The sequence below is a fragment of the Hydra viridissima genome, unplaced genomic scaffold, assembly GCF_058129835.1.
Source record: "Hydra viridissima isolate aposymbiotic clone 2 unplaced genomic scaffold, HvirCarnegie_v1 scaffold_4, whole genome shotgun sequence".
NCBI classification, from domain to species: Eukaryota; Metazoa; Cnidaria; class Hydrozoa; order Anthoathecata; family Hydridae; genus Hydra; species Hydra viridissima.
The window spans coordinates 3053966-3067518 of NW_028324303.1; the positions used below are offsets into that span (position 1 = coordinate 3053966).

The 13553-nt window shown below is 27.9% G+C and overlaps 1 protein-coding gene across 2 annotated transcripts in view; it reads right to left on the minus strand.

Moving 5' to 3' along the window:
• Positions 1 to 253: 253 nt before the first annotated feature.
• The window catches only part of LOC145183845 (lysosomal-trafficking regulator-like), a 49239-nt gene continuing 35939 nt past the window's right edge, over positions 254 to 13553 (minus strand). Inside the window, exons 29-55 of one of the 2 annotated variants that reach the window (XM_090086423.1) lie at positions 12479 to 12602; positions 12060 to 12393; positions 10315 to 10383; positions 9889 to 10017; positions 9519 to 9680; positions 9141 to 9196; positions 8838 to 9026; positions 8602 to 8744; positions 8390 to 8480; positions 8147 to 8208; positions 7818 to 7870; positions 7537 to 7623; positions 7380 to 7445; positions 7200 to 7288; positions 6452 to 6610; positions 6208 to 6274; positions 5971 to 6124; positions 4589 to 4729; positions 4109 to 4212; positions 3854 to 3967; positions 3531 to 3750; positions 2899 to 3308; positions 2636 to 2775; positions 2432 to 2529; positions 2185 to 2338; positions 1934 to 2005; positions 254 to 807 (exon numbers count right to left, since the gene is read on the minus strand). In XM_090086423.1, the coding sequence (XP_089942549.1) occupies positions 678 to 807; positions 1934 to 2005; positions 2185 to 2338; positions 2432 to 2529; positions 2636 to 2775; positions 2899 to 3308; positions 3531 to 3750; positions 3854 to 3967; positions 4109 to 4212; positions 4589 to 4729; positions 5971 to 6124; positions 6208 to 6274; positions 6452 to 6610; positions 7200 to 7288; positions 7380 to 7445; positions 7537 to 7623; positions 7818 to 7870; positions 8147 to 8208; positions 8390 to 8480; positions 8602 to 8744; positions 8838 to 9026; positions 9141 to 9196; positions 9519 to 9680; positions 9889 to 10017; positions 10315 to 10383; positions 12060 to 12393; positions 12479 to 12602 (3617 nt within the window). In that variant the 3' untranslated portion in view covers positions 254 to 677. Of the gene's footprint in view, positions 808 to 1933; positions 2006 to 2184; positions 2339 to 2431; positions 2530 to 2635; positions 2776 to 2898; positions 3309 to 3530; positions 3751 to 3853; positions 3968 to 4108; positions 4213 to 4588; positions 4730 to 5970; positions 6125 to 6207; positions 6275 to 6451; positions 6611 to 7199; positions 7289 to 7379; positions 7446 to 7536; positions 7624 to 7811; positions 7871 to 8146; positions 8209 to 8389; positions 8481 to 8601; positions 8745 to 8837; positions 9027 to 9140; positions 9197 to 9518; positions 9681 to 9888; positions 10018 to 10314; positions 10384 to 12059; positions 12394 to 12478; positions 12603 to 13553 lie in introns of both variants that reach the window. The other variant, XM_090086422.1, reaches the window with a different exon arrangement.

Here is a 13553-nt window from a genome sequence, read left to right on the forward strand (position 1 = left end):
ATACAAATCATTTTAAATTAGATTTATGTTAAATAACTTATACAGAAATTTTTATTTTAATCGTTATTATTCGTTTAAAATAGAAAAACCAAACGTCGGTGCTAAATGTGTACCACTCTCCCCCTCTCGCGCACTATTTTTACTGACTGAAAATGGCAATCAGTAATCAATCATTTATCAGTGAGCTATATAATCATATACATACATATCATCAGCTTAGAAAATTGGGTTTTTTAAAAAATTTGCAAAATACTTGACAATCTTTGGCTTTTTATTACATAAAAATGTTTTCAACAAAATTTATCTTCAAACTTTAAAAACGTTTACAATACAAAACAAGAGTCTTATACAATAAAGTTATTTTTTTTATATAAAAAATTTCTTAAAATAATTATAAAAGTTTGAAAATGCATAATCTTATTTTACATACATTTTTTTTAAAAAGAGGAATTATTATGACAAACGTCCTCCTGCGTCATAAAATGAGATGAAATACTTAAAAATTATAAGAAAATATTTGTTTTCTAAGCAGGTTTTTTTTTATTAAATAACTATTGTAAACTAAAAAATGAGATAGAAATATATTTTTGTAAACCAAAGTAAAAATAAATTATATTAAAATAGAGAGGAAAAGAATAGTGTAAAAACAACAAACAGCGCCAGTCTTTCGTTATCTGTCATTTGTTACCAACAATCACAAATAAAGGAGTTTTAATCAGGTTTATATCATTTGGAGACCAAACGGCAATCTTTCCTGTTCTGTCAGCAGATATCAAGTAAGACGAATCGTAATTAGAGAAAGAAACGCTAAATTTAATGTAATTGAGTAACTTAACATAGATGAATTAAAACCGTTATATGATCAAAAATGTACAGGTACTTGCACCTTAAAATTGTAGGTGGTTTTATGAATACCCATATTTTTTTTGTTACAATAGCTGAAAGTTCTTCCGAATTTGAATCTCCTTACTGCTCATTTAAATTCCCTGGGGGTAAATGCAAAAGGCCCTTTACCACATGCATCTTAAAATGTAGGTTTTGTTTTTTTGGTAATAATTTAGGAACGACTTGTTTTTGTTAAGACATCGTGTGATAATTTCTTTATTGTTTTAGTTCGAAATCACATAAATAATGACAATAACTTTTAGATTTTTAGGTGTACTTTAAAATCTAGATTTTTTTTTAAAAACGAAGATCATAAATGTAAAAGGTCATAAAAATAGTAATATAAAATCTAAATGCTTTTTAATTTTGTTTTTACAGTTGAAGTATAATAGAATGAGATTAAAAGTTCAGGCTCAGGTTAAAAGGATCGAGATGAAATATCAAGCTGCTACTTATAACTTTTAATATGAATATTTGTAAATAGGACTTTTAGTTTACATTGTTATTATATTCTTTTTTTTTCATTAAGCATTTCCTGTTATTGGCTCAAATGTGTTAAAACTATAAAAAGCTTAATGTACACCTTAAAATGCAAATAAAAGTTTAAGTGCAGTGTTTTTGCTCATAACCTGAACAGCAGTAGGATTTAGATCTTGTTTTTAAGTTGAAACTGGGGCCCTTCTATTATCGATCACAGCCACATAAAGTTTTTATAACTTGATATATAATTTTAAGGGTCAATTTTAAGGTTTCAAATAAAAATATGCTCTAAATTCTTTAAAAAATTACAATCAGTTTTCAGTGAATACTTGCCAAAAAATGGATTTAATGTTAGGAATTTTATTGTCTTATGGGGTTAGCTATTTTTCTGTATAACATAAACGCTCTTCCAATTGAAGACACAAGAAACCAAAATTCAACTACAACATCTTAAGGTACACCTACTATCTTAAGGTACACCTTACACTTTTTAAGGTGCAAGTAACCTGTGATGAGTAAATTTTTAAAAAAAAACATTAAAAAAATTTTATTAAGAAATTTGACATACGCTGTGATAGGTTGCCTCGAACTACAAGCCAGTAACCTGCGTAAAGGTTGTAAAGTCCACGTCTCCCAGAACCTATTATGAAAAAACAGTGTTTTACAAGGTGCCTCTTTCGAATTGGAGCTTATGTTATTGCGGCGATAACTTTAAATTAAGAGGCCTATTATCTAATCACTCAGTTGAATTAATAAAAGCATGAATGATATGCAGTAAAAAACTTACTAAAAATATCTTAAGTAAAAAATGCTTCATACCTTATCTCGCCGTTACTCATTCCAGCAATAACAACGTTGACAGCTTTGCCATCTGATAGACACGAAAAACCTAAGCACCTTACTTGATCGCTCGTAAAAAAATTGCCGACAACTTTGGCGTTAACAGTCCACACATACACTCGACTGTGTTTGCCTGTAAAAATGAACAAAATTTAATATACGTAATAAGTTTACGCGGCCGTCTCAAAATAAAACATAAGCAAGATGATGATCTTTACTAAATTACCGACTGCACAAGAAGTTGCTATATCACCAGACGCATCATTTATAGCAACACAATCAACGCTACTTTCATGTGGTGGAAGGCTCCGAATATAACATAACCTAGTAATAAATTATCAGAGATTAAACGATAAGATTGAGCCTATTGAGGCGATTCTTTTTCTGTAACTTAAAAAGATTTATATTATATTATATATATATATTATACCTATTTAAGTCCCAAATGATAGCTGTTTTGTCTTTTGACGATGTAACAACAATACTGAACGATTGATTTATGGAAATAGAAGTAATCGCGTCATCGTGACCGAGCAAATTTTGCTTTGCGCCAATAATATCAAGAATTGGCTAAAAAAAAGAAATTTTCATCAGACGCAAATTCATACAACTATTATAGAAAAGATAAACAGAACGTCAATTTTAGCTGAAAATTTAAGATATTTAGATAAAACTTTTTGCCAAAAATTTAACCTCTTTATTTGAGTACTTAATAGGCCAAACATTTAAAACTCCGGACTCTCCACCAACAAATAGTATTTCAGCACCAGGAACATAAGCACAACATGTAACACGATCAGGTCGCATTGGTGCAAATATTTTTTTCACATCGCCGTTTATCCGCTGTACACGCAGCATTGAATCTGCCCAACCCCATGTCAACATACCGACGTCGTATGTCACTGTATCTAGAGAATTATTTGATAAAACACACGCATTAGCGCCACACAAATACGCCGATAACGAGTCTGACGAAGTGGTGATCTGATGAATAGTTACAGAAGAACTTTGCCAATGTTGAGCGACAGGCTGTTCATGAAACGGCGATCCACAATAATTTCCCCAATCAATACCAACAACTGATTTAAAAGGAGCACATTGAACTGAAGAAAGAAAATAAAAAAGAAGGAGAGATTACTAAACGAAGTCCAGTTCTAAAAACCTAAAAATAAGTTATATTAATAGAAAGCTATCTAAGGAACATGCAATGCTAATCAAACAGATCTTTTAACGAAGATTTGAATCTTCACGAAATTGATATTTAGCATAAGATAAATTGGCTGTAAACATTTGGATAAAGTAACGGAAAAATTTAAAAGAAAAACCTTCATTTGCTCCGTCTATGCAATCCTTTGGCGTTTCAGACAACATCACTTCAACAGTGTTAGATATTAATGTTTCGACCAATGTATGTTTTGTAACTTTTTTAGTATGGGCTGCTGAAAATAACTGTAAAGGTGTTTGACCGTATGTTTCAATCATTGTCTGCAACGCCCGTCTATGAATAGTATCTTTTACCGCATTCACGTCAACACCGAAATACGTCTAAATAAATACGTTTAAATAAGTACGTCTATTACACAAAAGAAAAACATCACGAGCAAAATAACAAAGAACATATTATACTTAACGAACTGATAAAACTTACAGCAGGGTGAAAGAGATTAGTGGCTTTAACAGCAGCTGATCCACTCTGCTTATACCCAAAGACAAGATCAATCCAGTTGTGAAGATTTTCAGACACATAAGCAGACTCCAACGCCTATTATGTGTAATATATACAATGTTATTATGCACATTAACTTCAATTTCTTTTAATTGGTACTCTTTTCTTTTTTCTTTTCCAAGTAGGTATATTGCAGTTTAAGAGTATTTCTAAATTTGACCATTACTTATATCCTACCTGCATATGAATCAAAGTAAACAATCGTGGGTTGTTATGTGCCCATTTTGGAATATCAATATTGTGAACAGGCTCACCATTCTGGCGAATACCCATGTTAAAATCTAGATAAACAATATTAGGGCGGTTAAACTCAAAAAAGAAAAATAATTTTACTGCTTAATTTATAATTTTGTTTTGCTAAAAATTCTGATTTAAAAACAAAAAACAAAAATGAAAACCTCGATAATTTAAAATAAAAGTCAATAAATTGATATAAATATAAATAAATTGATAAAAATGTCAACAAATTGAAATAAGCATCAATAAATTGAAATAAGCATCAATAAATTGAAATAAACATCTATTAATAAATTAATACAAAATTCAATAATTGAAGTAAACGTCAATCATTTGATATAAATGTCAATCAATTGACACAAACATCAATAAATTGCGACTAAATAATAGAACTTTTCCCCCTAACTAACAAAACATTACCTTCATTATTGAGCAAGAACTCTTGTAAAAAGAAGAATTCAGGGATTAATTCTTTAACGTCTGTACTGCTTATGAAAGAAGATAGTTTCCACGTTGTACTTATAGAATGGAAAGTGCGATCAGGTATATCAAACTGATTATCTACAAGGCAAAATGTAACAGTATTTTTAAAATGTGAGAATCAAAACGTTCTTGTTTTTGTAATGACTGTCATTTTTGTCACTGTGAAGCTGACAAAAATACTAAAAAGTTAGTTGACTAAATTTGTTACACTAAAAAGTTAGTCGACTACATTTAGTTTAGTGGTTCCCAACCTTTTCTAAACCGTTCCCCAAATTTTATATCATAAAATCTCCATGGACTCATTTGCTTTTAAAAATTATTACAAGACGAACATTTTAGTATTTAATTTTTATTCATCAGGACAATATTTTATACAAGGTAATTTTTAATAGAAAAGACTATCTATGACCCAAAAATATTTTATCTTCGTTAATATCACAGTTATTACAAAAATAAGAACGTTTTGATCATTCAACCAATTTTATCAGCCTCATTCTCATTAGACCAAAATGCTTTTCAAAAACAATGTTTATCACTCTATTTTTTTGAGAGAAATGATTTTGAAGCACAACCCTGGATCTCTAGAACATTTAGAAAAGTTGTTTAACCCTGTTCAGGATGTCACTAGAGTAAAAATTGGCTGTAAAATATTCAAGAATTTAGACATTTTTATGAAGAAACCAAGGTTTCTATTATGTCATCAATTTCATGAAAGTAAAAGAAGAGTCATTAGGCTCAAGTTGTGATCAAGCATAAAAAGTAAAACAGAACCACTTAGACCCTAATAAATTTCTCTCTTTTTTTAAATATCTGTTTGCTTTTGTTTCCTAATGCTTCTTAAAAAGAATGGCCACACTATTTGGCAGGAGAATTTTAATTGTATTCTTCAAATTTTTATCAAATTAAAATTTTTATATGAACATGCTGCTCAGTATAATTTTGTAGCTTTAGAGTTTTTGAAGAACAAAACATCTTACAGTTTACAGACTAAATGTTTTTGAAATACTGGACATCAAAATTGAAAATATTAACATGATGATTTGTAAATTAAAATTTTAATTGCAAATCATTTACTTATAACAAAAAAAAACATTTTTTTTGTTATAAGTAAATGATTTGCAATTAAAATTTTTTTTTTTTTTTTAGCAAATCATTTATTTTAGGTAAGTAAATGGTTTGGTAAATATAATATCAAGTTTCATCCAATAAATAATGTTTTGTCAATACAATATCAAATTTCTTACAAAAAAAAAAGGAAGCTTAAAAAAAGAGTTTAAAGTTTCAAACGAAATATTTCCACAGGGGAACACCAACATTACCTTGATATATTAAAAACATATTGGTGAAAGGTGGAAGGCGAACCAAAAAATGCAACACTGTGCCACTATTTGAATAATGAGAACTATAATGATAAGGTGGAGTTGCTTGTATTGGGTCAAAGAGCTTCCTTTGTTCATACTCTGATTTTAAGTACTAAACAAAGAACAATAACTTTGAAAGATTTGTCATAAAGCGTAAAAAAGCATTAATACTAAATTCTTAATACTACAGCATACATTATAATTTTCAATGTATTTCTCCTCTTTATTTTTATCTTGACAAGCAATAGGTTTACTCAGGTTTCTAAAGAAAATTTTTAATAAATATTCAAGAAAAGCTTACACTATGCATTTTTAAAATTTTACACAAAAAATTTTTAAATTTAAAATACAACCTTTGAAAGTTTAAAAAATTAAAATAATTTTTTTAAAAATACTTTTAATAGAAAAAATAAAACACAAATTATACTTGACTTTTTACCTGTAAGATTGGGGTGATCGTAAATCTAATAATTCACTATCATAGTCAGCAAGAACAAATGGATATACAGGATACTGCATTAAATCATTGAATGAACGACCTGCTTTTTTATTTAATTCCATTAGATATTCAAAATTAGTAAGTAAACCTTCGCGCCAACTGTAAAGAAAAAAAAACAAACATAAAAACAATCTTGGAAAATTTTACAAACCTTAGTATTGACAACTTTTATTTATGTTATGAGGTCCAATACCAGAAGTTTCTGTAAAATTTCAAATAAATCATATTTTTTTAATATTTCTGATTATGAATATAATTGAGAAAAACTACCAGCAGTACAAGATCTTGTTATATATTTTAAATACATATTAATATATATAACAATCTTGTTGCATATTTTAAATATATATTAACATATATTTTAAATATATATTTAAACAAATAAGCTATTTTTTTACTATTTTTGCATTAAAAAAATATCCCAATATTTTATTTTTCTGTTATAATACAGAATTAAAAATTTGTATTTATTGATAAACTAATACCAATACTAATTAATAATAACAAATAAAAAGTATCAGTTAATAGTTGATTAACAAAATTGCTGAGCAATTGTGCTCTTTCTACTAATTTTGATCAATTTAGATAAAAAAGAAGAGATTTTCAGAAACACAGATAAAACAGAAGAGATTGTTCAACATTTCAATTCTATTTGATCATAAAAAGTCATATGCTTGTGTAAATTTACCAATTTGTTAATGTATTAAGGTCGGTGGCTGTAGCAACTAAATTTGGTAGTTCTCTAGACATCAGATGATCAAACACTTCATCGCGAACCTTATGAAAGAAAAGAAATTTAGGTTTTAGGGGTTTAAAGGAAAAAAGGTTTAAAAAAGGTAAAAAAACTAAAACAACACACTGCATTTACCTTTGTATCTTTGAAAGCAAGAAGAAAAGTTCGTCCTGATGTCAAAAAAATTTCCAAAGCATTATCCTCAAAAATAAAATGTCATAAGTTAACTTTTCGCTGAAATATAAAAAACTAAAACGTTTCTAAATAACACTTAAATCTTTATAAAAAGTACCTGAAGTGAATAGCGTCTTCTTAGGATTTCACGAATCTCTTCATACCTCCATGATATAGAAATAATGTCTTTCTCACTGAAGAATGTCTGTTAGTGAAAACAATTTGACTAGTTAGAGTAGGCTGATTAGCTTTGCAGATTTAAATTGTAATGTTTAAAATTATAATAGTTGGAAAATTTTGATCTCAAGACTTCAAAATATTTGATAAAACATATAAAAGAAAAATAAAATGCAAAAATAAAATTAAAAAAAAAAGATGTTTTTAGAAAAATACTTGTGCCTTGTTTTCATCTTTCAATGTATCTTCAACAACAAAATACATATGCGTCTCACCTAAGATAAATAAACTATTTATTTACATGTTATTGGTTGATTTATTCACATGTTATTGGTTGATTTATTCACATGTTATTGGTTGATTTATTTACATGTTATTGGTTGATTTATTTACATGTTATTGGTTGATTTATTTACATGTTAATGGTTGATTTACTTACATGTTATTCGTTGATTTATTTACATGTTATTGGTTGATTTTCTAAAAACTAACAAAATGAAGCTGAAAGTAAAAGCAATAAGTTTTTTAAAAAATTTATCATAAAAACTTACCGATTAAAAATTCTCCAGCACTCTTGGCAGCTGGTGTTACTCTTTGGCAGTGATAAGGAAATCTAAATAAAAAACTCTTTAAAATCTTCAGAATCTGAAGCAGGATTTTGTATGTTGTACGCAATAATATAATATAAATAACTGCAAACAAATTAATATAATATGATTTTGTATGCATTATGTGATAACATATATAACTGCAAACAAACTAAAAATATATTTATTACAAATGCATAAAAATACCTGATAATATCATTTGTTTTGAAGCTGTATGCTGCAGGCTTACCACTTTCATCAAAGAGATAAGATAATAGAGGTTTTAGGTGCAACTGTTCTAGAAATGCAATACACAAAACTTAAATGATTTTTGAAAACTGAACTGATTTTCATAAGCAAAAAAAAACATTTTGCGCTTATAAAAATTCAATTGTTTAATCACACTTTTTATCACTAACTTCTAGCTTTAGCATTAGGTAAAAAAAATCTTTCAGGAATATCTAGGTGACAACGCTGCAATCGTTTTCGCATCCTAGAAGGTCCCTCAGTAGGATCTAATTGCCATGAGCATGGATAACATTTCTCATCATACCAAGGGGCTCTATAAAAAATTAAGACATTTTACGTTTAATTGAAAAAGATGCAAAAGGGTGTTGCAGTTATTTACAAAAAAGAAGATAAGTGAACAAATCACCTTTCTTGAGTAAGATGTTGAATAACATTTTTCCAGGCTTTCCGAACTTCCATATTTTTTGAATCTGAGCCACGAATCACTCGTAGAAGTTTTTGCCGCAGTCTATCTTGTACATCCACAATAACTTTAGAAACTTCCATACCTAGCTCTGTAATAGAGTTGCACAGTCTTTCATTGCGATCAATAATTCTGTCAAAGAAAAAAAATTTTACTTGTTAAATAAAAAAAGACTTATACCAAAAAAAAATAATAATAATCCACATATATAAACTGTTTATCAAAATATTACAAATACATAAGCACCTTTTAAAAGCAATTTTTGTTTTCTCCATTTCTTCTTCCTTTTTCTTGTGTTTTATCTAAAATCAAGTTTTCAGTTAATTTTTGAATAAATCTACATAACATCAGACAATTCAATAAAACTATAAAATTTCTATTATTAATTATCCAATTTTTCTATTATTAATTTGTATTAAGCTTTTTTTTAAAAATAAGAATATATAAGTAAAAACCATCATAAATTAAAGCTATTTTTACTTTACAAAATATAAGTTAAAACCATTTTTAACAAGCTAAATGACACAAAAAAAATATCTTGCATTGTAAAATGGTAGCATTTTAGAACATGAAATCATAATATAATCAAAAAAAATTTCTCCTTCATGAAATAATTTAAAATACCTCTCGTATTTCTTCTACAAGTATTTGGTCACTGATGCTTATCAAATTCATATGGGAAAGCATTATGCGAAGCTTGTCCAATGTTTTCACTTCACTTTCAGACAGTTGACTAACAGGAGTATTTAGAAGGTTATTGAGACAAGCATAGAATCTCTCTTGTGTCTAATAAAGATTTTATTAACTTTAAAATTTCCTTATCAAATAAAACTCAAAGAATAACCTTACTCTTATCTAGCTTTAAAATAATGCAAAACAGAATACTCAAATAATCACAGAAAACAAAATATAGGAAATTTTGTTACAAACATTGAATTTAAAAGCAGATATAAAGACTTATATTCTAAAAGTTAAAACAACAAAAAAACTCAACCTTTGGAATGTTGTTTGACAGAAGCATGTATTGGAGCAAGCTGAAGTTTTCAAGAATTAATTCTGCAAAATAAATCCGAATTTCGTTGCATCGTAAAGGTGAAATAATATGTTGAATGATATGTGTGCCCTAAAATAAACTAACAATATACCATGATGATAGCAAGTGAACTTAAAGTTAGAAATGTTTAGCTTTCCACCAGAGCAAAACCATGTAAAGTTATATATATAAACCATGTAAGTAGCTAGACAAATGCCATTTTTATTGTTTTCTTGAGTTTCACACACTGAATCTGAATTTTTTACATGCATGCATCAACATTTATTTACTAGCATCTCTAAATCCACATGTGTGTATGTGTGTATGTGATTACATGTATTACAATATTTTGACAGTATTTTCACTAAAAAAAGATAAGAAACTCACTTGTGCAATCAACTCATCTTTCATATTTTTCAACAAAGAAACCCAAATAGTTGAATGTACACCAGCTCCCTAAAAAGCACAAATTTTTATTATGAAAAAAACCAGCTTAACGGGTGACAACTAAAAAACGAGACTGGATTTAAAGACACATATCTTCTCAAAGGAATAAGATTTTAAAAATAGGAAAACTGTTTTAAAAGGTATTTTTATTCTAGTTTTTAAATATTTTATGTATTTTTAGTTTTTATAGAAAAATGAATAAAAAAATAAATTCAAAACAAGAAGAGATTAGAAAACGTGTGTATGAATTTTATTCAAATTACAAAAATGCTGGTAAAAAGTTCACTTATGACCACTTTAAAGTTGAGAATATACCTAAAAGTACTATCTACAAGATAATTAAACGTGCTGAAAGTGAATCTGGGTACCAAAGAGTTCAAGGAAGTGGAGTAAAAGCTAAAAAAATGACCAGGAAAAACATTGAAAGGCTCAAACTCATGTTTGACCATAAAGACGGAGTTTCTCAACGACAGGCAGCTAAGAAGTTCAACTGTACTCAGCAACACATTAATAAAACATTAAAAAAAAGAACAAATATTAAGTCAAGAAAAAAAATGACGATTCCAAAACGCTCTGACCAGCAAAAAGCAGCAGCTAGAACTAAGTGCAGTCGATTATGTCAGAAATTCAAAAATCGTAAACCAATCATTGACGATGAGTCTTATTTCACGCTAAATCACTCCAGTATCAATGGAAATGATATATTTTATACTAGTGATGTAAAATCTACTCCATCTACAGTTAAATACCAAACAAAACAAAAGTTTCAAAAGAAATTACTTCTATGGATTGCTTTTTCTGAAAATGGAATTTCTCGGCCTTATTTTGTACCAAGTGGACTGGCTGTAAATCAAAAAATCTATTTAAACAAATGTATTAAGAAGAGACTTATTCCATTCATCAATAAGTATCATTCAGATGGTGCATATGTATTCTGGCCAGATTTAGCATCATCTCACTATGCAAAAACAGTAATCATGTACCTAAACAAGGAAAACGTGCATTATGTTGAGAAAGCGGATAACCCTGCAAACTTGCCAGAATGTCATCCTATCGAAAATTTTTGGAGTATTTTGAAAGGCCTTGTCTACAAGAATAATTGGCATGCAGAAAATCTTAAAAAATTACGTTCTAGAATCAATTATTGCCTTAATAAAATTGATATTGAGCTCATACGGAGCCTAGCTCAGTCTATACCAGGCCTAATTGATAAAGTCAGAAGAAATGGTTTAATTGAGAACAACTGATTATATATATAAAAACTAGAATAAAAATACTTTCTAGAACATTTTTCCTTTTTGTTTTATCCTACTTCTTTAAAGAGATATGTGTCTTTAAATCCAGTCTCGTTTTTTAGTTGTCACCCGTTACACAAAATGAATTAAATTTTATAAAATATATAAACCATTAAAATAAAATATTAAACAAAAAAAGAAAAGCTTTAAAATAACAAACTTACTATATTATGTTAATTATCCTAAATTATGTTAACTAATTATACTAAATTATGTTAATTATATTAAATTAATATTAGTGTATATTTTAAAATAGTTCAGAACCTTTAACACAAATGCAAACTAATTGATATGAAACATGAATATATACAACTTGGTAACAATTAGTTTAACAGAATACTATTTAGTTGAGATTTAGCAAACAAGATTACGAAAATATAATTTATTTACAATTGCTGTCTTGACACTGTTAAACAGCCACAACAATAGAGATTTACAAAACTCTCGGTCAGCATCTCCTCCAGTTTTCATTTTTGTTTCTTGAAGTGATTTTAATGTATGACCAAACATAACAGTTTCAGTTGCTCGCTCACATTTATTGAACAAAGTTACAAACTTAACTGCATCATTCAATATTTCTTGAAAAGTCAATTGAATATCAGTTTGCGTGGCAACAGGTGAGGGAACTTTATTATAGTTACTGCCACGTATCTTGGGCATAATACTTTGAGCAACAAATCCACGTACTGAACGGCGAGAAACAATTGGAGAACCAGGAAATTGACTAGAAATTAATGAATATTAAGTAAAATAGGTAGAAGCATCAACTCTAATTTTACAGTTAAAAAACAGTTTTTTAAAAAACTTACCTACTCGCTGAGCACCATAAGGATGACATGTAAGAATTTGGATGTTGAAATATGGAAAATGCTGCTTGAATCAAATAATATTTTAAGAAACGACAGGTTTTGTAAAGAAGGATGTTGTTATCAGCTAAAAAATCAAAAAATACAACTACAACACTGTATAGGCTACAAATATTGTGTGCAATATGCTATGGCTCTTAGTATTCTATTTAAATAAATTGCATGCAATATTTTATGGCCCTTACTATTATATCTACAAATTTTGTAAACAATATGATATGGTTCTTACATCTAAAAATTGTGTATTAAACATGTTGTAAACATTAGTATGGGTTTCAAGCTACTGTCTGCTTTCTTAATAATTGTTATCAAAGATCTACACTCAATAACTTTATTTAAAAAATATTTTCCAATAAGAATATTTGATTTATCTACATTTGCCAAGCCCCAAAATGCAGTCCACTGAGAGGTTCAAGATCAATTCCGGCTCATACTCTTACTTAAGTTGAAAAGTAGTCATGTTGCGAAATCATCACATGACAAATTTCAATCAAACCTTTAGCTTTTTAAAATACCTTATAATATATTGAGGGGAGAATTGTTATCATATTGAGTTAATATTGCTTTTAGTAGATAATTATTCTATTACATAACAAGATTTCATTTCAATGTGCTGACCATCTTATTTTAAATTATAACAAATTATAATAAATATATTATGATATAAATATATTATAATAAAATAACTAAATATATTATAATAAACTTGATAATGGCTTGTACTCAAGTACATGATGCCATACCAATCAAGGAATCCAAGGATTATCAAGTACTTTAATATATTTATTATAATTTTTTATAATAATCAAATTTAGAATAAGATGGTCAGCACATTCCTAATCCATACAACCATTTGCATGGATTATAAAAATTTTCTTTTTCACTACTTACTTACATTATGTAATATCATTCATTCAAAAAACTTTGTTTTAAAAAAAAGAACGTTCTATTTACTTCTTTCTATCATTACGTCATTATTGATTAAAAAAGAAATTTTCTTCTTTCTATCATCATGTCA